The following is a 23,531-nucleotide window of genomic DNA, read 5'->3' on the forward strand; positions in this document are numbered from 1 at the left end:
GTTCATTTGCTTGTCAAGGATGTCAAGCGTACATTGAAGCTCTTTCCTGAGAGTAAATAAATGCCGAACCAATTTATAGACGGCTAGATTGTCAAGGGTACCATCTGCAGGGAGAGTGAAGAAAGAGTGTGGGAATGAAAGAGAAAGGTCTGCAATCTATGGTCTGTCCCCTTTCATTCTGCCTTTTCAATTGACATGAAGAACCCAGGTGGAAAGACTCACTCAGCATGTCAGGAATGGGGGTAAAAACCATAATTGATTATTCTTATTAAGGAAACTGCTTTTGCTGAATGCATTTAAGATTGCCCAGGTTCATTCCTAAAATGAATTATGCACGTCACAGCCCAAGGAGGGGGAAAAACCCAAGTTCTATGCAAGACATTTCTCCGCTGCGTAATTATGATGAGTGTTGTGTTAGATTAATTAGAAAAGGAATGGAGGGAGATAATTATGATCAAAGAAATCCGGATCTAAGGATTTACTTCAAATGTTGTTTAATCCATGGAACTCTATGTCTCATGTCCCTGGAAACATCAAATGAGAAGGGCAATTTTATAGCCATCTGAAGAAAAGATGACTGAAGACTGACAAATAGCACAAAACAGAAAAAAGCTTGAACAGGAGAGGCATAAAAAGGGTGTTTATTTTATTTTGGTATTCTAATGACAAATGGATTCTCTGAACGCCAGCACTTTGTCATCTAATGCAAGCACAGTACGAGTGGTCTTGATGCCCCGTATTGGTTATACTATAATAGCAATTATTATGGCAACATCTTGCACTTTATCAGTAATTTTGAATACAGCCGTCATTGCCGTAACTATTAAGTACAGGCAGCTTCGTCAGCCCATCAATTATTCCCTGGTTAATTTAGCAATAGCAGACCTTGGAGCAGCTTTGTTAGGAGGAAGCCTGAATGTAGAAACAAATGCCGTTGGGTATTACAACCTAGGCAGAGTTGGCTGTGTCACTGAAGGTTTTGCTATGGCATTTTTTGGTGAGTATATGTTTACCGTATATGGTTTGTTCCAATGTTGAATTAGAAAGAAACAGTTTATTTGCTTATGGGCAACAAATTTCTTGTGGTATGGCAGGAAAGGAAAGGATTTCCATAGCATTACCATTGTGTTAGTATTTCAATTATCATAATACTGGTCACTGTTTTCCCAGTTCTCAGCACACCAACATGAAATATGCTTACATTTAAGATGTCTTAGTTTTTCTTTTTCTATTAATTTAATATTGGCTCTGTTTTTAGCAGATCAAAATATATTTAAGATAAAGTGATGTTTTCATTTGCTTTGCATACTCAATGAAATGGTAGCAAAGACCTATGCAATCCAGCTATAGAAGCGGTTGGTGAAAAACTCTAGAAAACAGCTTCTTTTTCTTTTGTTTTCCTTTGCCTTACCCAGAGATAACTTTCTCTTCAAAGACAGCTCACATACTTTCTATGTGTCAACCATTTTACAGAATTTTTAAATAGTCTTTTGAATATTTTCACAGGCACTGCTTTTTCCATTTTCCGGGGGAAGTGCCACAAAAATTTCATATGTGTGGGCATAGGGGGGAGAGAAAGAGAGATATGCTATTTCTGTACAAAGCAGGAAACTGGGGAAACAAGGTATTTTGGATGTGGCCTTGAAGTAAATGGGGGAAGGGAGTTTGATGCTCCCATAGAGGCAGCAAGTCACATTATGCTTTGCTCGGGCATCAGCGTCCAATGCTTCTGCCAGTTTTGTCCAAGCAGAGAGATGGCAGCTGCTTTGACCTCTGCACTAAAGTAATTGCAATCAAAACTGGCATCTGCTGTTGTGGCAGCAGCTTTAAGAAGTTATTGATGCCTTGCTTCATTGTGATATTTCTTTCTGTTCTTTGGAAAGAAGCTGTTTGGCCCAGAGGCACAAGGTCCATGCCATAATGAAAGCAGCCAAGAGGAACCAAATAGATAGAGGGAGGAATCACTCAGCGTTTTTAGTGCTATTTTGACTCTCCTGGGACGGCTGTGTTTCTTCCCCATCCTTAGCATAAAGAGATGAGGCAGCCAGTGTACAGAAAAGGTACTTGCAGTTTTTAAAGGATGTTCTGAAAAAGTCAAGATTTTAAAAAACTTTTTAAAATGATTTTTATTTATTATAAATGTTCCATTTTACACATGATGATATATACCACTTTCATATAATAGACCACTTGAGTCCTACAATTCTCCCTAAAAGTCCCAGTAAATGAATCCCTTCCTCTTCTCCCAACCTACACTAATACTAAAATATATATATATAAAAATAAAAAAGTAAAACATTATTTAAAATTGAGTTTCCGGCTTTCCCATCAAAGACATGTTCAGTGCATCATTATGTGTCTTCCCACTTATCATACTATATATATGATCTCTTCTTTTATCTCCTAGTTTCATGTGTTCCTTATAAATCTTCAAACCCACAAGTAACCTCACATTACCTATGTGTGTGTGTATTATAGAATCATAGAATCCTAGAGTTGGAAGACACCTCATGGACCATCCAGTCCAACCCCTGCCAAGAAGCAGAAAAACAGCATTCAAAGAACCCCCACAAATTGTCATCCAGCCTCTGTTTAAAAGCTTCCAAAGAAGGAGGCTCCACCACACTCCAGGGCAGAGAGTTCCACTGCTGAACGGCTCTCACAGTCAGGAAATTCTTCCTAATGTTCAGATGGAATCTCCTTTCTTGTAGTTTGAAGCCATTGTTCCGTGTTCTAGTCTTCAGGGCAGCAGAAAACAAGCTTGCTTCCTCCTCCCTATGACTTCCTCTCACATATTTATACATGGCTATCATGTCTCCTCTCAGCCTTCTCTTCCGCAGGCTAAACATGCCCAGCTCCTCATAGGGCTTGTTCTCCAGAACCTTGATCATTTTAGTCGCCCTCCTCTGGATACATTCCAGCTTGTCAATATCTCTCTTCAAGTGTGGTACTCAGAATTGGACACAATATTCCAGATGTGGTCTGACCAAGGCAGAATAGAGGGGTAGCATGACTTCCTTGGATTGTTATAAAAAGTTCCCAGTCATTCAAAAGTATTTGATCAAACATGGTAGTTTGTCAATTTCTGCTATTTCTAGCATTTTTATAATCCAATTATCTCTTGAAGGTAAGTTGGTATTTTTCCAGTTTTGCACAGAGTATTCTTGCTGCTAGAATCCTGTAGTGTAATATTTTAGTATTCCGTGTTTTGGTCTGTTCATCCAATAATCCCAGAAAGAAAAGTTTTGGTCAAGTTTGACTTTGGTTTTAAAGATTTCATTTAACAGACTCTATAACATACTTCAATGGTTTTAGAGTCCACTACATATTCATCAATAGCTTCCACATTCTTTAAATGTTGCATTTCTTCTATAACATTTTACTGACTTTCTGAGCTGAAATGTCATCAGCTGGGTTGTCAAAAATGCTATGTTTCTTGTCAAAGAGAAATCAGCTGAAATAATTACCAGATTAGAGAGCACAAGTTCACTGAGCTACTGCAATACCAAGGGCTATTGCTTGGGAAAGAACTGTTCAGAGATTTGTCTATATAAAAAGGAGGTTTCCACAATAGAAGAACATTTCTTGAGAACAGTTGTGACAGAAACTCAGCTTCAGGCAAGGAAATCAAAAATAGCAACTTTAGTGGATTTCAGAAAAGAAATAAGTCCTTTCCCTCTCTCTTGCTCCACCTCTACAAAGATGCTCAAAATATATACATAAACAAATTACTTGACATGTATAGGCAGAAATGAAATCTTCTTGGATGGAAGTGTAATTACCCCCAAGGTGAAAACAACAGTTGCTCTGAAAAGCATTTCTGAAGAGCCTATTTCTTCAGCGCAAAATATGAAATGAAGTTAGCTTTATAAACCACGATGAAAACTTTGTGGAGATTCTGAGATACTTGAGTTCAGAATGAGAAGCGATGGTCCACAACACTAAGGGCAGTTTCAGACAGCTCTTTATCCCGGGATCATTCATGTTTTAAAAGTGCAGATGTTTCTGGGGGGCTGTCTACACCCACCCCAGAAAGTGCACACTTTCTGGGGTGGGTGTCTAGATGTTCTGGCGGGAACTAGTCTGGCAGAACATCTAGGGACCCTCCCCCCTCCCCCAAAGCTCATTAAAAAGTAAAGAAAACTTACCCGGTCTCCATTACAGTCTCGGACCAGCTTTCCCAACATGTAGAAATGACGTGCCAGGAGAGCGGGGGGAGCAATTTTCCTCCCCCTCCCCTCCCCCCCGCTCTTCTGGCACATCATTACTACGTGCCAGGAGAGTTGCTCCAAGACTGTAATGGAAGCCGAGTAAGTTTTCTTTACTTTTCAAAGGGCTTTTGGGGCTTTGGGGGAGGGGTGGGTATTCCCACAGTTTTCCGGACTAATTTAGTATGGAAAACCATGGGTGTGGAATAAATCCATTATCTAATTAATTTGCTAAAAATCAGGGTTTTGTTGGTTTGTAACAAATTATTTTTGGATTGTCCAGAACATTATCTGGACAGTCCCCTTTTCATTGTGGAAGTTTCTGCAATAAAGGGACTGTCTAGATCTGCCCTAAGTCTTTATTTTCCCTTAAATTCTTTTAGGGCTTGACTGTGAATATCAATAGCTAGATCAGAGGTTCTCAACCTATGGGTCCCCATATGTTTTGGCCTTCAATTCCCAGAAATCCTAACAGCTGGTAAACTGGCTGGGATTTCTGGGAGTTGTAGGCCAGAACACCTGGGGACCCACAAGTTGAGAACTACTGAGATAAACAAATACCTAGAAAGCCAGGTACTTGATACCTTAATTTGATCATGCTATTTATAGAATCATAGAATCACAGACACTGAAGAAACCATAAGGACCATCCAGCTATCTAGCCAACTCCCCAATCAGCCTAGAGTACAGAGTCAAAATACCCTAAAAGATAACGATCCAAGCCCAAAGGAGAGTCCACCATTCTACTATCGAGTAGCTCTTACCATCAATAAGCTCTTCCTAATGTTTAGGATGCATGTTTTCTTGTAATTTGAGTCCACTGGCTCACATTTCAGTCTCTGGAAAATCAGAAAACAATCCTGATTCACCTTATACTAGCATTCCTTCAGATATTTAAAGATAGCTATCATGTCACTGCTCAGATTTCCCTTCTTCAGGTTAATCATACCAACCCCTCATGATGTTGCTCATGGGGCTCGGTTTCCCCAGTTCTTTCCTTACTGTCTTTCCACATCTTAGCATTCCTCTAAATAATTACTGAACCAAGGTATAGAAAATCTTTTAACTAATTCAACCCATTTTAAGGTAATGTGATAGGAACAATAACATCCTGGGCACTTTAAACTTACATTCAACCCTTCTTGTGAAATAGAATATAATAATAATAATAATACAATGCCTTTGTTTTTATACCCCGCCACCATCTCCCCAAGGGAACTCAGGGCAGCTTACAAAGGGAACAAACCCAAAAATTACAGATAGAAACAAGATGCATTAAAATCAATCAAATAAAAATAATTTTAAAATAACACAATCAAAACAACATCCTAAAACAATGTGGATGAGATTAAAAAGTCATGGCTGTATTCTAAAAGTCATTAAATCCCAATTTGTCCTCTGGCTCTGTGATAATAGACCCTCTTCATTATCTGGCCCATATAGCTAAGGGTATGGTCTCCACACAGGGTTACAGATGTGTAAAGTTGCATGTATTGGGATCAGCATTGTGAACAAGTCAGGGATCGCAAGAGACAATCAACCAATGAAGGAACAGAAGCAAAGCCAAGTCCCTTTTATGTCTTAAGTCTTTAAATAAGTTCTGCAGCAGAGCAGCCCCAATATGTTTTGCTGCCTGGGGCCAAGGACAGGATGGCTCCCCTTCTATTCCATCTTTCTAAGCTGATGAAAAGTAATTGAATTTGGTAATAGTAACAAGGCACCTGCAGCCACCATATCACCTGGAGACTGCAGGATGGCTTAGGAGATGCAGGGAAATCTTAATTCTTCAATCAAGAAGGATGGCGACTGGGTTGTTGCAATGCACCATCTGCACTTTTTGAGCCTCTGCTACTCAAGGTCACTGCCTCATTCTGCCTAATGGTGTGCCTGGCCCTGCTTGGCTGAATAAATGAAACTTCTGTTGTGCTTCACAATATAGTACATGTGTGGAATTTATGGGAAAAGGTGCAAAGTGGGTGTTGAACATTGCCTCTCTAATATAGTTTAGGAAAGAGATATTAGAAACCGCCTTCTGTAGATTTTGGTCTATTTCAGCCTCACATATTGTTACTTTTCTTGAAAATCTTCACCTTATTTTGCCAACAGAATGTCTTGCTAGAATATCTCTTCCACTATTCTACAGTGGCTATGGTAACCTGCTATGTAAAGCATAGCTCAGTTCTGTGCCACAGCCCCCTGATCCTTAAATATCCTCTTATCTTTAATCAGTAATCACATACAACAGAAGGAAAAACCTGAAGACAGATAGAGAACCCACAAGGGCTGCGGACTATGCCTAGATTCCCTGTCCCTGCCACACACCCACTTTTTACAAGTGACATAAAATGTAATTTTATCATTCGCATTTTATCATCCAAAGAATAAGGTCATATATTACAATCATACAAATGTTTGAATTCATCCATTAACCTTTGACCTTTGATATCATCTCATGATTCAAATTGAATGCCTTTGTCAGAGAAGATATAGTCCCCGACTCTCTAGGAAATAATGGTTAGGGTTTTTTCCCCTGAAAAACCAGTGGAGGATTTAAGAAGGGAAAGGGATCAGCCCCACTGGTCAGGCCGCTCAGAGTCTTTAGACAAAGGCTGAAAAGAACATTCTTCAGGTCACCTGAATCTCCGAAATCTCAACTTCTCACCCCAATACCCCAGGTAAGCCCTGCAATCCTCCCTCCTCTAAAAGGTAAAAAAAATCTCAGGCCATTTTTAACAGGGATATAGTAAACATGACCTCAAGCCTTCACATGCAGAAATAAAGCAGTTTGGGTCACATACACTTCCAGAAACCCCAACCCCAGAGAACCTAACAAGGACAGAAATAACTGCAGAATACCTGAAAATAAGACCCAGAAATGACATGCCATCAATTCTAGTGCATCCATATACAGAAGTGTTTTGGGGGACACAGGTAAAACTAGTGTCTTTCACCAACTTAAACCACTATGCCAGCTGTGATCCTATATAAAATAATGAGTCTTCTCATCTTTGTACTCATGATATTTAGGTTAGACTACTGCAATGCGCTCTGCATAGGGCTGTCTTTGAAGACAGTTCAGAAATTTCAACTAGTGTGAAATGTGATTCCGAGGATGGTGACAAAGACAGATTGAGGTGACCAGTACTATCCCAGTTTCATCACTTGCTGGTGGACTTCTGGACCCGGTTTGAAGTATTGGTGTTGACCTTTCAAGTCCTAACTGGAATGGCTTTGCACAAAGAAAGGGGTCACCCCAAAGTGAATATGACTGCACTTTGTGATCAGCCTTGGAGGCCCTGCTTGAGGAACCAGGGAGAATAATTCAGTCAGTGGGCAAAGTGTCAGGGGACTGTTGGCAGTCACTCCATACCTGTTGAACTCTGTTCCAACTAAAATATCTTTCAGGGCTTTAAGCAGTCTTTACAAACCCATTTGTTGAGAACTGGCTTTTTGTAAAGATTTTATTATACTGTTAATCTGACAAGATACTGAAAATAGATTGAATTTCTTTCATGGATTTTGAAATTGATGTGCTGAGCTTAACAGCAATACTTGTATTTTATTGTACATTTTATTATTGTTTAATGGATACATTTGAATATTGATTATATATTTTGCTTAAATCTTATAATAAGTATTTTTTCATCAAAGGGAATGTATTGCCATTTTTATATTGGCATGGATCTGTAGAGGGAATTTAACAATTCTGTAGAGGGAATTTAACAATTTAGGCAGACTTTACACCTCCAAAACAGACTCTCCTTCAAGTTAGTTTCACCCTTCTCCATGGTCCATTGGTGCTCCCAGGGTGTTCAACACATATTATCACACAGACCCTGGAGTACTTGCAAGCACCTTGTGCCTTGCAAATGTGCAAAATAACACATGCTATAATTGCAGAGGGAACACCAAACAATGCAGTCAGGCATCATTACCAGGCTTACAAATGCCTAATGAACTTTCCACCACATTCCTTGCTAGATGTAGGTGTTTGTTGAATTTAGCCTGTTTCTGTGTCAGCATACTCAGATATGGCTTCATCAGCCACTATCTAACCAAATACACCCAATCCACAAGCAGTAGTAAACCAACCTGATAGACCCAATAGTTATCATAGGGTTGCTAGGAATAAAGACCTCTACTTGTATGGTTTCATAGATTGCAGAGTTCCAGATCATGTGGGCATCATGTTTTTTCCCACTCCAACTGATCTCCAGGTCAATAAAACACAGGGTGTGATCCATGGCTCCCCGTTGCAGTATGGAGTACATGTGCTTTCTTTTTCTGATTTTTCTGCCTTAGTTTATCAGAGAAGTAATCTGCCAATGGCAACAATCAACTGCTCCCATCACCTGCTGAGACTACAAAGCAAACAACCCATCTATTATCTGGAAAGAGAAATAGTGGAGGGGAAGGCGGTGGGAGCAGGAATTACAGTTACATGAATTACTATAAATCTATTGAATGTTTTGGTGAAAAAGGAGAGAGGGAGAAAAAATAACTTATATAAATATTCAAATTAAGTACAAAGAAAAGGGGGAAAGGTAAATGTGGCCATTACAATACAAACCTCTTGAGCATTTCCCCAGAAAATGGTGTGGGGCAGAAACACTGATTCATAGCTAAAATTCTACAAACATTCAGCAGTTGCTCAGCAACTGGAGTCAAACTGCTGAACTGTGAGCCAATAACCACTGTGGTTTGTAAATATCAACATGATGAATAATTACTTTTTCCATGGGGTCAACCTTCATCATGATCATGTCCTGCTTCTTTATGATTGGACAAACTGCATCCACAATTGTGAAAAAACATTGATGGATACATTCAGAAATTGTTGACCCATTTCTGGGTCAACAATTTCTGTCCACATGCTTGTGGTTTTCAATGTCCACATGCTTGTAGTTTTCAATTGTTTCTCTGGGTAGTCTGACATGGTAGTTGTTAGAGTAGTCAAGCATTTCTGTATTCTCAAATGATATGCTGTGTCCAGGTTGGTTCATCAGGTGCTCTGCTATGGCTGATTTCTCTGGTTTAATTAGTCTGCAGTACCTTTCATGTTCCTTGATTCGTGTTCAACAGAAAGGAGTAAACCATGAAATTGAACAAAATCTGGCTAAAATCAGGACAGTAAATAAAGAACAACACTCCAAAAACTGGGGAATTCAAGATATGAAGCCATCAGGGCCAGCTAACAACTCACAACAAAGGATTCCCCCAGACAGGAAGCAGCCAGGCTTTGAAGCTGCAAGGTTATCTAATACTAATGTCATCCAGTGGCCAATTGTAACATTCATACCTGCCTCAAACAGACAAGAGTTATTTCTCCCACCATGGGCATTCCACGGATATATAAACCTCACTTACCTAGTTTTCAACAGACCTCACAACCTCTGACTTTACAACCTCTGCCATAGTTGTGGGGAGAGAATGCTTTTGGAACATGGCCATACAGCCTGGAAAACTCACAGCAACCCAGTGATTCTGGCCATGAAAGTCTTAGACAGCACATAGAACTGGGCATGTTAGAGAGCTAGGGCAACTGTCCAAATAGAATTGTTCCCAGATACACACTCTATCCAATGGGAGTGCAGGTGCATAGTATAAAAAAAATGATTGGCGCATGATACTGCATACTGGAGTTGGGATATAGCATTCATGTGAATTCAGCCATAGTTTACAAGAGATCAAATATCAGACAACCTTAACCTTTAAAGGGAGAGTGCAAAGAGTGGTATAGCCCTCCAAAGCCCCAAGCAAAAGATAGTTTACAGTTAATACAGCATTTTTCATTCCTGTTTCCACACGTCTGCCACCTTGTGTTTTGTACTTTGGTGTGGAAGTCTGCAGGATAAGAGTCATGATCTCTCCTAGTTCCACTGAGAAACCGTCTCATCAATAGGAGAAAAAAACAACAACACTGAATCCAGGCTACGCTTAATAAATAAAATACCAGAAAAATACTGCACCAGATGGAAAGAGATTATGATTGGCATCTCAAGTGAAAACAAAAATCAAGCAATAATCATTTTTATATCTTTCTGCCACAAACCTTGGAGAGCCGCTGCCAGCTGTAGTACAGAACTGATTGGTAATTTGATTCATTATCAGGAAGCTTCATGTGTTCCTACAGTCTGGTTGCAAACTGCATATTTGCAGAACTGGATCAGTTTTTTTTAATAATAATAATAATAATAATAATAATAATATGTTGTTGTTGTTGCTGTTGTTTATGTAGCACCATCATGTAAGGACAGGTAAAGGTTTCCCCTGACATTAAGTCTAGTCATGTCCAACTCTGGGTCATGTCCAACTCTGGGGGAGGGGAGGGTGTGCTCATCTCAATTTCTAAGCCGAAGAGCCAGCGTTGTCCGTAGACACCTCCAAGATCAGCATGACTGCATGGAGCACCATTACCTTCCCGCTGGAGCGGTACCTATTGATCTACTCACATTTGCATGTTTTCAAATAGCTAGGTTGGGGCTGGGGCTAACAGCGGGAGCTCACCCAGCTCCCTGGATTCGAACTGCCAACCTTTTGGTCAGCAAGTTCAGCAGCTCAGAGTTTAATCCACTGCACCACCAGGGGGGCCCTCATGTAAGCATACAATATATATCATTATAGTTTTGTTTCTGTGTTGGCCAAAAAGTATAGAGGGTGCAGATGGGTCACATATTTAAAAAACGATTCTCCAAATGACCTTGTCCCCAGAAGCATCAGAGACCTTGACATGCAGACCTCAGACCCCAACCCTCTGAAAATGGCTTTATGGCCTTGTTTGATTAACACAAAGTTACAGAGCTCTTGTGATTTAATACATCAGAATTATTGCAATATCTATCATCCTCTTTAAAGTTATGTCAAATATCTGCATTTTTTTTTTGTTTTGTTATGTTCAGTATATGAGTTAAACAAAAAAATGCAGCTTTAGCTCGCCCTCTTGTCTTGAGTATAGATTATCCATCAGAACAGTGAAATATTGTGGCACATACATTTCTTTGAGTGACCCTTAGTACTACTTAATACACAATCAAAGGGCTTGCTGTAATCTATGGACTTTAACACACCAAGTCACTCCTCCATCACATTAGTATAGTTAGTGGTTACATAACGTGTTGAGCAGTAGCTCCAATTTGTAATTCTGTGGCAGTGGGATGCATACAGCATTGTGAGATTTGGACCTTTGTTGATGATTCAGCTGCAATACTGGTATGCTTGCCTCATGCAATAAATACTTTAAAGCACAGGCAGATTGTCTTCTGAAGTTCTCCATTATCTAGCATATATTTGCAGTATGATCTGTCATGTCTCTTTCTTTTCTGGAAAATCCTGGACATCTGGCATTTTTTGCTCCATATATTGTAAAACTCTTAATTGTAGAATTTTGCGTATTATTTTGCTTGCATGGAAAATTAATGCAATGGTCTTGTAGTTACTGCAATCCCTGTTGTCCCCTTTCTTGGGGGTAGACATATATATTGTTTCCAATCTATAAAAATTGTTTTGTTTTTGATATTTGTTGACAGTTTTACTTAGAACTAGAGTAGATTCTGTCTCTGTAGCTTGAAACACTATTATATGCCATCTGGACCTAGTGGCATACTAATAGAGTTCCAACCTACAGAGACAGAATCTACTCTAGTTCTAACTAAAACCTGGCAACAAATATCAAAAACAAAACAATTGTCAACAGATATGCATCTGTTCCTAGTGATACTCCAGGAAATAAAGCCCGACTTCTCACTGGAGGGAAGGATATTGGAGGCAGAGATGAAGTACTTTGGCCACATCATGAGAAGACAGGAAAGCTTGGAGAAGACAATGATGTTGAGGAAAATGGAAGGAAAAAGAAAGAGGGGCCAAGCAAGGGGAAGATGGATGGATGTTATCCTTAAAGTGACTGGCTTGACTTTGAAGGAGCTGAGGGTGACCACGGCCAACAGAGAGCTCTGGTGTAGACTAGTCATAGAATCATAGAATCATAGAGTTGAAAGAGACCTCGTGGGCCATCCAGTCCAACCCCTGCCAAGAAGCAGGAAAATCACATTCAAAGCACCCCCAACAGATGGCCATCCAGCCTCTGTTTAAAAGCCTCCAAAGAAGGAGCCTCCACAACACTCCGGGGCAGAGTGTTCCACTGCCAAACAGCTCTCACAGTCAGGAAGTTCTTCCTCATGTTCAGATGGAATCTCCTCTCTTGTAGTTTGAAGCCACTGTTCCGTGTCCTAGTGTCCAGGGAAGCAGAAAACAAGCCTGCTCCCTCCTCCCTATGACTTCCTCTCACATATTTATACATGGCTATCATGTCTCCTCTCAGCCTTCTCTTCTGCAGGCTAAACATGCCCAGCTCTTTAATCTGTTCCTCATAAGGGCATGTTCTCCAGACCCTTGATCATTTTAGTTGCCCTCCTCTGGACACACATGACCCATGAGGTCACAAAGAGTCAGAAGCGACTGAACAAACAGACAACAACAAACTCTTCCTAGTGAGTTATTTCTCCAAGGTGCTGAGTGCAGCTTTTACTTCTATATCTAAAATTGTAGGATCATTTTCAAAAGGCTCTTCTTTGAAGGAAATTGTCATTTTTTGTACATTTAGGTAAAGGATTGAACAGAACTAACATGTTATTATGATGTATGAGGTCACGAAGAGTCGGAGACGACTGAACGAATGAACAACAACAACATGATGTATGGTCCATAAGAGCACCCACTGTAAGGAATTAGTTAGCCATTAGAGTACCTGGAGATTTACATTTTGAGGCAACAGACAGGCACAGCTAGCCACTGGGAAATGACAACATTTTATATACATGTGTCTCTTATTTTTATTTAATTTATATCATTCTTTCTCCCAGTACAAGAATCCAAGGTGTTAACCAAATGCTTTCTTTCTGTGATTTTTTTTTTTTACTTTGCACTCAAGCATCCTTTTTTAAAAGCCAAATTTTATAGCACGCTACAGTGTGGTTTTTATGATGTAATAGCTTAATGGGAAATTTGATTTTACTTATATTCCTTTGCTCAATCTAGGAGCTCAGCTTCATCCTCAGTACACTCTAATCCTTATAGTACTTAGTGGGGAATGAGAATTGCCCTGTTTCCAGCAGTCTGCCTCACAAATGAAAGTTTCCTTCAATTCTCACATTTAGTTAAGCATTTAGATATACAATTTAGACATCCAAGAGGATGTTTACACAACATCTTTTAAGCATGAACTAACAATGTTTTATTCTCTAAAATGCTAGAAATTTGGGAACTAAAAGAAAATCTTATTGAAGGGTAATCTTCCTGTTAATCACAGTAGCTACACCCATGGTAAGATCCACAGAGCAGAGCATGCTGTTTCTAACACGGACAGATCCTCTAACAATAAGACATATTTCCACTATTTCTCCCGACCCCAGCACCTGATACTTCGTGATATATTTTCTGAGTTCAAAGGCCACACACACACTTCAGTATCATTTAACAGGCATGGGACTGTAGGAGTTGTAGTTTCTTGAGTTATTTTGAATTCTCTTCCAGAGAACTCTACTAACTCACTAGATTACAAGTCCCATCCTTCTGTAGGATACAACCGAGCAATAAAAGTGATATCAAATTGCTATAAGTGTGTGATGGGAAAAGAGCCAATGAAACTATAGTTTACTTCCATCAACCACTGAGGTTTTTCTGCAGCCATCCCAGGTTTTACTCAACCATTCCAGCTCCCTGGGTTTTCCATTTTTTAACTTCGGAGCACTTTTCTCCGCAGTACTGGGTAAATGCTGCTCTGTAGAGTCAGTCCACTTTCAAACATCCGCAATTCCCCCTGCCACCCATCCCCAAATGGATGAGGAAGCTGCCAAATATGACATTTAGTTCGATTTTTTCATGTTGGTTTTGCCCACACAATGGTGCTGTGCATGGGAATATAGTTCTGTTGCCATAACAGGCTTCTGTTGGTGTAATACCAGAAGTAAGCCATTGGCATAAAATTCATAATTTGTGAATGAATTCAGCCAATTTGATGATCAACTTCTGCTGGAAGCTGACCACGGAATCACACTGGAGAACCTAGACATGCCTAGATAAATATTTATATTCATGATTTTCTCACTTTTCTAAGGATTTTGTTCCCCTAACCTTCATGAAATAGAGAAGTAATTGTATAAGGAACTCCATGGACCCCAAAACCGATGTGAATTTTTAAAACAATTAAAACAAAAATATACCTTTTAACACACATTTGGCTATTTTATAATTGTTAGCTATTTCTTCTATTTTTGTTTACAAAATTTCTATTAAGACTTGCCATTTTACATAGGCCATGTTTAGGATACACCCCTTCAGATTTGCAACACTCAAGCATTCAAGTTACCATGAAAAATTAACCCCAGTCCAGTAGAGGTTCCACATCCTCATCTAGAAGGTAGTTCCTGTTACCAATTAGTTTGGCAATACCTCATTCTCTGAGTACGATGGCCTTCCATGTGTAGTGTATTGGCAGTGGGTACGTAGGTGGCTGTGGAGCCCTATTCTTGACCCGCATGTTCTTCCACAGTGAGGGCATCAGTGGAAGGCAGTCCCAGACAGGGTTACCTTGACATGCCTTCCTCTTGGTATGTTTCTCCCTTTTGCCCTCCATTTCTGCCTCTTTGAATACCACAGCACTGCTGGCCACAGCTGACCTCCTGTTAGAACGCTCAAGGGCCAGGGCTTCCCAGTTCTCAGTGCCTATGCCACAGTTTTTAAGGTTAGCTTTAAGCTCACCTTTAAATCTCTTTTCCTGTCCTCCGACATTCCATTTTCCGTTCTTGAGTTGGGAGTATAGTAATTGCTTTGGGAGACTGTTACCAATGCCGCCTACATGTGATATACCTTTCAACAGTCCTTATTTGGTGGGGACAGTTCAAATAATCCTTAGCCATCCCACTTTTCCGATTCTTTGAAAATTCCCTCTTTCCACTTCCCTTGTTTCATTTCAGTTGCTGTAATTGGAGTTCAAAGTACAAAAGTAGAATCTTGCAATTCCCAGGATGATCAGGCAAATGCCAACTGCTGCAGCCCCTCCTAGCTTGTGTTTATCTTAATTTATAACTTTTGCTGTCATGAGCACACTCTGATATTCATCGGCCATATACATATCTATTTTCATCAGTGAAATGTTGGAGATTTTGTAAGGGAATGTCACTTAAAATTACTGTTGAATTATGAATTTTTCATGCTTCCATTGTAGAAATGTATTAGCTGATGCACATTCAGGTTCATAGGAAAGTCAACTTTGATGTTCTTCTGAATCTGGCTGTGCTTCAACTCATACATTTCTATAGTGCTGCTTCTATGATGTTTGCCATATCAAGTAAATGTTAAAATCAAAATTTAAAAATCTTCTTTACTGTAATTACAGGTATTGTGGCTTTGTGCACCATAGCAGTGATAGCTGTTGACCGTGCAATTGTAATCGCCAAGCCGATGGGAACAATTACATTTACTACCAGAAAAGCTATGATTGGTGTCGCTGTGTCCTGGATATGGTCTCTTGTTTGGAACACACCTCCTCTTTTTGGTTGGGGAGGATACGAGATGGAAGGCGTTATGACCTCCTGTGCTCCAGATTGGGCCAACAGTGATCCTATCAATGTTTCCTACATTATCTGCTACTTTCTCTTCTGCTTTACAATCCCATTCATCACAATCTTGGTCTCCTATGGCTACCTTATATGGACTCTGCGTCAGGTAGGTACTAGTGTTTCTATAGCAAGCTTTCCTTAATTTATTGACTTTATATGCATTTATTATTTTAGGACAAAGTTGAGGATCAGGTTATGCTGCAACTAAAATACATCGATTCATCCAGCCCAAGAATACCTAAAGTTCTGAACTGACAATTTTTAACATGGTAAATGTGAATTGGTTTATCTTGGATAGCAAATTTATCCAGGGAATATGGGCATGTATAAATATAACCTAAAGTAGGGCAAAACTGATACATTCACATTAGTCTACCCAGGTGTCAAAATTATGCATATTTTCCATATCAAAGCATAATCCCCTTCATGATAAATATGTGATGGACACACTACGTTTTGGGCTCTATTTCCCATTCACAAGAGTCCTATATTAATATGTGCAATATATGCATTGAAAACTGGCAGATTGTAGATTTCAAATTCAGCAAAAATATTGATCTCCAGTAAAGAGATAAAGTGTGTGAATGTGTGTGTGTGTGTGTATTTAACACTTTAGAAATTCTTGTAACTGCGATCTATTCATTGTCTTGTTACATGATTTTGTTCACATTACCCATGCAAGAAATTACTCCTTTAAGCCCAAAAACGGGGGAGGGACATTGGTTGACATGGGAACTAGCTCTGGGGAAAAGTGCTGTATTTTAATTGGAATGTGTTTTCCCAGCTATTTCAAAAGCAGAATATGTACCAAGATAGCTGTTATGAACTTTAATAAATTACGTAGTACTTTTCATTTTGAAACCTGTTTTACATTTGTTTAAAAATAATATTTTAACATTGGAGAAATCATTCCACATTTATAGTTCTTGCTACCATACCTCAAGCCCTGTTATACAGGGTTAGTCAAAATGCATAGGCCAATAAGCCATTCAATTGAATGGCTTATTGGCCTATGCATTTTGACTAACCCTGTATTACAAATGTCTAGGATATTGTACTAGCATAGGTACAAATCAAAACACTGGCTACTGCCCATAAAGCACTACAAAGTTATCAAGGCTATCTGAGAATAGTATTCTTCCATGCCAGCCTGCCAGGACCCTTATGAGAGACCCTTCTCCCTTTTCTGCCAACCTTACAGGGATGTCTAGAGGGGAAATAGAAGAGGGACTATGTATTGTCGAAGGCTTTCATAGCCGGAATCACTGGGTTGTTGTAGGTTTTTCGGGTTGTATGGCTATGTTCTAGAAGCATTCTCTCCTGACGTTTCACCTGCATCCGTGGCAGGCATCCTCAGATGTTGTAGAGATTGTAGATCTTGTGGAAGAGGGAGTTAACATCTGGAAACAGAGATATCCACTACATCTGTCTGCTCAGTACTGCGTATCTGTAAAGACTATGACCAGAATCCTGTTATCAGCTGTTTAGTTACATACATATACAACAAAAGATAAAGTCCACAATAGAGTAAAACCTTTAGTGGGTCACGTAATTGAGCCAGCATGGTGTAGTAACTTGGTGACCAGAGTTTGACTCCCCCCTCAGCCAGTGGAAAATCGCTGGATGACCATGAGCCATTTACACATGTTCACCCCAGAAAACCTCCTGATAGGTTAGCCTTGGTGCACTGTAAGATGAAAATGCCTTGAAGACACACAACAAAGCTGCTCCTGTCCCATCCTTGTAACATCATCAATGTCACATTTTGTACCTTGGTTTTTCTTAGGTTTTAGCCTTCTGCTGAAAGAACAACAGGGAGGGGGATATTCCGGCCTCTCTGGGAAGGAAAATCAAGATCCCATGGGCAGCCACCAAGAAGGCCCTCTCTCCCATCCCTGCCAACTGAGTTTACCATGTCAGTGGGATTGAGAGAAGAGCATTTCCTGTTGATCTCAAAGCCCAGGCAAGCTCATACAGTCCATATTCACCTGTACTGTAACCAATGGCAGAAGGAACCTCCTTTTTCCATTCAGCTGATACCCAGTAAAGTAGATGGGGCAGGACTTGTGACTGTGGCAATATTATCGTAATTGTGACTAAGCAATACTCGTGAATATGGAACCGTTATAGATGAATACATCTAGGCAACTAGTCTGTGTTCAAGAGAGACTACCGTTAAGTATATTGTGTAAATATACATGTAAATAAGTAGCTGATACAGAATACTAGCCTTTGTAAATCTATTCCTTAAAGGTAGATCTAAACTCCTTAATGTCCCAGGAAGAGGACACTCAAAACAATAAATACTTAAGCTCTGCCACATGGGCTGTTCCTCTGCACTTTTACACACAATGAAATGTAATCACATTGATGTATGTCCTATTTTTGGTAGAGATTTAACATGCTATTTTTAACCAGGTGGCTAAAGTTGGACTAGCACAGCGAGGCTCAACAACTAAAGCGGAAGCGCAAGTGTCACGGATGGTGATTGTGATGGTTATGGCATTCTTGATCTGCTGGCTTCCTTACGCAACTTTTGCCTTGGTAGTTGTGGGTAATCCTAAAATCTACATTAATCCTATCATAGCAACCGTCCCAATGTACATGGCAAAATCCAGCACATTCTATAATCCAATCATCTACATTTTTATGAACAAGCAGGTGAGTTTAAACTCAATAAGCTCTAGAGAACATAAGAATTAAATGTATAAATATTGTATAGTAAGTATATTATAACATAAGAATCACAAGTGCAGATATTTCACCTTATTTTAAGAATGGTAGTTGTGGGAAAAGCCAATGAATTTTTATCCTTGCAACAACATGATTCCTTTCTACTTTGCTTTTTTGCCGTTCCATTTATTACTAGCCATTTACACAAGCTTTCATAACTACTCTGCAAGAAAAGAGCGGTTCTCTGAGAATTTCGCATGTGCCTGACCTGCTATTTAGACTGAACAACAAATTAAATATACTTTGTTGCCTGTTCACTAGTCAGGAAATAAACCAAGCAGTACAACATATTCTGATATATACAAAGGATCAAATATAGTGCTCTTTTCCTGTCCAGTAGTTTACTGTGTACAAAACCGCTTGCTTTGCTGCCACCTGGTGACTGCATTAAAGTTATGCTTATACAAAATAATTTAAATAAGGAAAAATCTTGATAATTTTTTTATTTTCATTTATGTATCTTTATCAATAGATATTATAATTACACAAAGCATTTTCAGGAAAAGCATAGGAAACCTTGACAGAAACATATCAAATAAAGTGTTTATGAAACTACTTTTATTGGCATACAATTTTCTATTTTCTATTTTTTTACATTTTTATTTTTAGATGTTGATCATTTTAAATATATTTAAATACTCAAAATTTCAATATTTCCAATACAAGAGTACTCATAGCATGTTGGCTGTCTCAGTTATAATGAAAAAACTTTTACACATTTTTTCTGTCCTGAGCAAAAAGAGAATGATTGATTGTGTGTGTGTGTGTGTGTATGTATGTATGAATGAATGTAACCTGATAGTATAAAAGTAAATCTCTCTCTGAATAAGTAATCAGTTCTTATTTAAAAATAAGTTAAACATGACACGATCAAGCAAAGTAAACCACTTCAAATTCTTGGTTTTAGATTTTCAAATCTTGATTTAAGTTCTACTGAATTCTGTGTTCCGGGAAAGCATTAACGGAATCCCACAGGGCTTACCTCAGTACAGGACCTTGTCCTTCATTTCAATTACCACATTTGTTAAACTTACTCTACACGTAAAACATGACACGTAACCTTTCATGTTTTCTTTATGGCTACCGTTAGACAAATATGGATCACTCTATTATTAATGGAAAACACAAACTGATGTTTAAACTGCTCTAAAATTTAATATTAATAATAACAAGTATATATGTCTTGGTAAATGTGTCCTTTGATATATTACCTACTTTTGGGGAAATATTATTTTCTCCCAAAATGTATGTCACAATGATATGTTGCTTTTTAACAGGACTTTTCAACTCAAGTGTGTTGTCACAATATCTGCCTGTGCCAGGAAGCATATTCATTGTACTGAGACACAAACTCGTACACAAACTCGAAATATGCTAACAAGGAGTCTGCAGCCAAGAGATTGTCTGGTTTGTTTAAATCAACATGCAAAATTAATCTTTAGCCTGTTTTGTTGTCATCATTCTTCCATAGTGTTGCTGTGACAGCAGAACCCACAAATTTAGAATTTCCATGGTCAAGATCATCTTAGCAGCAAACCTATAGTTTTACCTCTTGAGTGGTCTTCCATCTCTCACTCTCAACATTTACTGTATAACTTAACCCTCACATACACAATTTCGACTCTATGGTCTCTTTTCCCCCTTTTTGCTCATTTCCATTTTATTTGACCACACCTCCCAATTATGCATCTAATCTTGTTACATGTTTCTTTTTTACCAATTCTGCCTACCCAGACAATTTTATCTATCCTCCCCTCCTCGAAGTTTGCTATCCCATACTTTTCCAAAGTAGCTTTCTCTTCACAGCCTGTCCCATGTGAAGTCTAATGTCAGCCAAACCTTTTCTTCTAACACATAAGCTGAACTCCTACCATTTAGTTCCCAGAACAACTTCCATTCTACAGCCAGCCTTTGACTGGGCTAGGGGCACAGGACCCTCATAAAATTAAAATACCAAAAATAAAGAATTCAGCATGTTTTTACCTGAGATAATCTCTCTAGGAATTTCTAAGTCTTCCAGCATGACACTATGGAAGCTGAACATCGAATCACACTGGAGGACCTTTAGATTCCGCAAGAGAACATTTTTAATGAAATCTGTGAATAATCAAATCCACAGAAGTCAAAACCACAAATGTGGAGGGATAATTGTATTACACCATCTTGGCAACCCATTTTCAGATTTCACTGCCCATACCCAAATAAACATGCAAACAAAAACAGCAGTATAAATATCAGTATTGCATCAGTTTGTTGTTAACAATGCAAATGGCATGAAACTCATGTCCTAAAGATTACTTTCATTATGGTTTAGAAAATGTCAATTTGAAGATTCGGGCTATTGCTCTATAGAAAGCAATTAACTAAATATTCTGACACTTTGATTTCTGTGGAAACACATAAAGGTAGGGTATACATAAGATTGCCATTGTTTTCTCCTTTAACCTCAGCCTGAGACAAGGAAATTAAATCAAACATCTGAAGGAATGGTAATAAAATGAAAGGGAAAATGTCATCTGTGAATGAGGTTTCTGTTTAGCACAAACAGTCAGCGCAAGACTCGCACGAACACCTTAACAGCAAGTCTAGTTGCATGCTATGACCTATATAATATGCCAAACAGATGGTCTTAAAATTTTCTACAGCAATAATAAAACACATTGCCAAAAGTGGGAAATAAACGTATAGTACATAATGACATTTTGCGTGAGCCAAATATAAGTCAATCCCTTTCCTTTCTAGTTTCGCGACTGCCTTGTAAGGTGTCTCCTGTGTGGAAGAAATCCCTGCGCATCTGAGCAAACTGATGAAGATGATCTAGAAGTCTCCACCATTGCTCCTGCTCCTCCCACAAGACGTGGCAAAGTTGCCCCTATATAGAAAACAATCCAGTATTGCCTCGGATTGATTTGGAACACAGTGCTATGCATCCCTACTCAGTAAAATCTCCTTTAACCAAAACTCAGGCAACTGGCAAAAATATTGAAGAAACAATACTTTAAATAAAAATTTAAATACTACAGTAATACTGTGTTACATTGTTTGACTTTGCTTTTAATTGCTCTTTTACAGTATTAATATCAAGACAATACAGAGTGTATAGTATAGAAAGAAGCGTTGTATTCGTTAGACCCATTTTAATTAGTAACTCTCAAGCAACCAGAAACCAAATTTATTCAGCATCATGGGTGCTGAATGACTGAGATTCAGGGCCGTAGCCAGAAAAACATTTCGGGGGGGGGGTTGAAAATTTCGGGGGGGGGTGTGAAAATTTCGGGGGGGGGTTGAAAATTTCACGGGGGGGTGTTGAAACCTGCCTCCTAGCTCACGCTGAAGCAAAGAGCAGAGCAGGGGGCAGAAGCAGCCTTCAATAGCCTGCAGCTCCGCCCCTGTCAACCACCTCCACCAAGTCTGGTCTCCTTAATGAGAGCATTCAACACCCCCTCCCCAAACTTGGTTGCTTCGCTACATCGGCTATTGCTGCAAGTAATAACAGTGTGAATAAATTGTCAATATTTGCCTGAGATAGTGCTTGCAGTTATGGAGGGACTCTTAATTTTTTGCATCTCATAGACTTAGCATGGGGATTTGGTTAACCAGTTAAAATTCATGAGTAAATGAGGTTTTTTTTAAAAAATCTGAAATATTTCGGGGGGGGGGGTTGAACCCCTAACCCCTCCCCCCCCTCGCTACAGGCCTGCTGAGATTCTACACTATTTCTCAATTTTCATCTGTCCTAACGATACTTTATTTCTGTGTTACAAATAATTGTCATTTCATGGAATATTATGTTACAGTGTGTATAACATTCTGGAAATAGTTACACTGTTTGATACCCTTCTTGCTATTGTTTACTTATTATTGCACTTATTTCCAGCCTTTCTCTCAAAAAATGGAATTCATGACAGCTTATTATTCATTATTTCCATGGCACTCTTCTGGTTGAACCACTTGTAAATTTACTAAAAAAAAAAAAAGGCTGATGAGCCAAATATTAGTTTGTTATCATTAATTACATTTATAAGCTGTTTAATTAATGATTATGATCATCATTGCTTTTAAAGAGAGTATCAGATGACAGAAAATGGAATACCTGCTACCAGTACCCTTCTTTTTCAGTTGAACAGAATCCATTCTATCTCCAGGAATGCATCTACATGGTAGAATGAATCCAGTTTGGAATCACTTTAACTGCCTTAGCTCAATGCTATGAAATCATTGGAATTGCAATCAGAGGATGCTGAGGTCTCGCCAAATTACAGTTTTCAAGATTACATAGCACTGAACCATGACAATTAAAGTGGTGTCAAACTGCATTCATTCTACAGTGTGAATGCATCCTGAGTCCACACATGTATATGTATCAAAACTACAGTCTCAAATATAGTTACGTGGAGGCCCTCATAGGACTGGCTCCCACTGCAATTAAAATTATATCTCAGCATAGCAACCATTGTGAAGTCTTGCATTACCTGTACTCAGCCCAGCCAATAGTCCCTCTACAGCTATAGTTTTACTCTATGAGGACAAAAAAACAACAACAGTATCTGAGACATCAAGAGCAAAAATAACAAAAGCAGCAAAGACAGCAATGCCTTACGTTAAAAGTGAGCTACAGCTATTGGCACAGATTTTATGTGAAGCAGTAAGGATCAGAAAGACCTCATCCGTCTAACAAGACAAAAAAAAAAAAAAACAGTATCTGAGGCATTAAGAGCAAAAGGAACAAAAGCAGCAAAGACAGCAATGCCTTACGTTAAAGGTGAGCTACAGCCATTGGCACTATTCTTAAATTTTAATTATTATATTTGGCCCAACCATTGGTTTTAAACGTCGCTGTGTTACTGCTATTGTTTGTTTATTTTTTGTTATGCGTTTTATTTTATTGTCTGTATTAATTGTTGTTATTGCTTTATCATTGATGTATTGTGGGCTCGGCCTCATGTAAGCCGCACCGAGTCCCTAGGGAGATGGT

General features: G+C 39.0%; 1 protein-coding gene across 1 annotated transcript; it reads left to right on the forward strand.

The window, feature by feature from the left end:
- Positions 1-669: 669 nt before the first annotated feature.
- Positions 670-21,571, forward strand: LOC132766692 (parapinopsin-like). Its single transcript, XM_060761004.2, has 4 exons — positions 670-997; positions 15,601-15,929; positions 18,242-18,484; positions 21,299-21,571. Exons 1-4 carry the CDS (start codon positions 670-672, stop codon positions 21,434-21,436), a joined length of 1,038 nt encoding a protein of 345 aa, XP_060616987.2. The 3' UTR covers positions 21,437-21,571.
- The last annotated feature ends 1,960 nt before the right edge of the window (positions 21,572-23,531 follow it).

Source organism: Anolis sagrei, chromosome 2 (assembly GCF_037176765.1).
Source record: "Anolis sagrei isolate rAnoSag1 chromosome 2, rAnoSag1.mat, whole genome shotgun sequence".
NCBI lineage: Eukaryota > Metazoa > Chordata > Lepidosauria > Squamata > Dactyloidae > Anolis > Anolis sagrei.

Bases quoted from the DNA above. Each gene is read 5' to 3' on its own strand.
- LOC132766692 (XM_060761004.2), top strand. From the start codon at position 670: ATGGATTCTCTGAACGCCAGCACTTTGTCATCTAATGCAAGCACAGTA. The intron at 998-15,600 runs GTGAGTATATGT...CTGTAATTACAG, and splicing joins TTTTGCTATGGCATTTTTTG to GTATTGTGGCTTTGTGCACC. The intron at 18,485-21,298 runs GTGAGTTTAAAC...TTTCCTTTCTAG, and splicing joins ACATTTTTATGAACAAGCAG to TTTCGCGACTGCCTTGTAAG.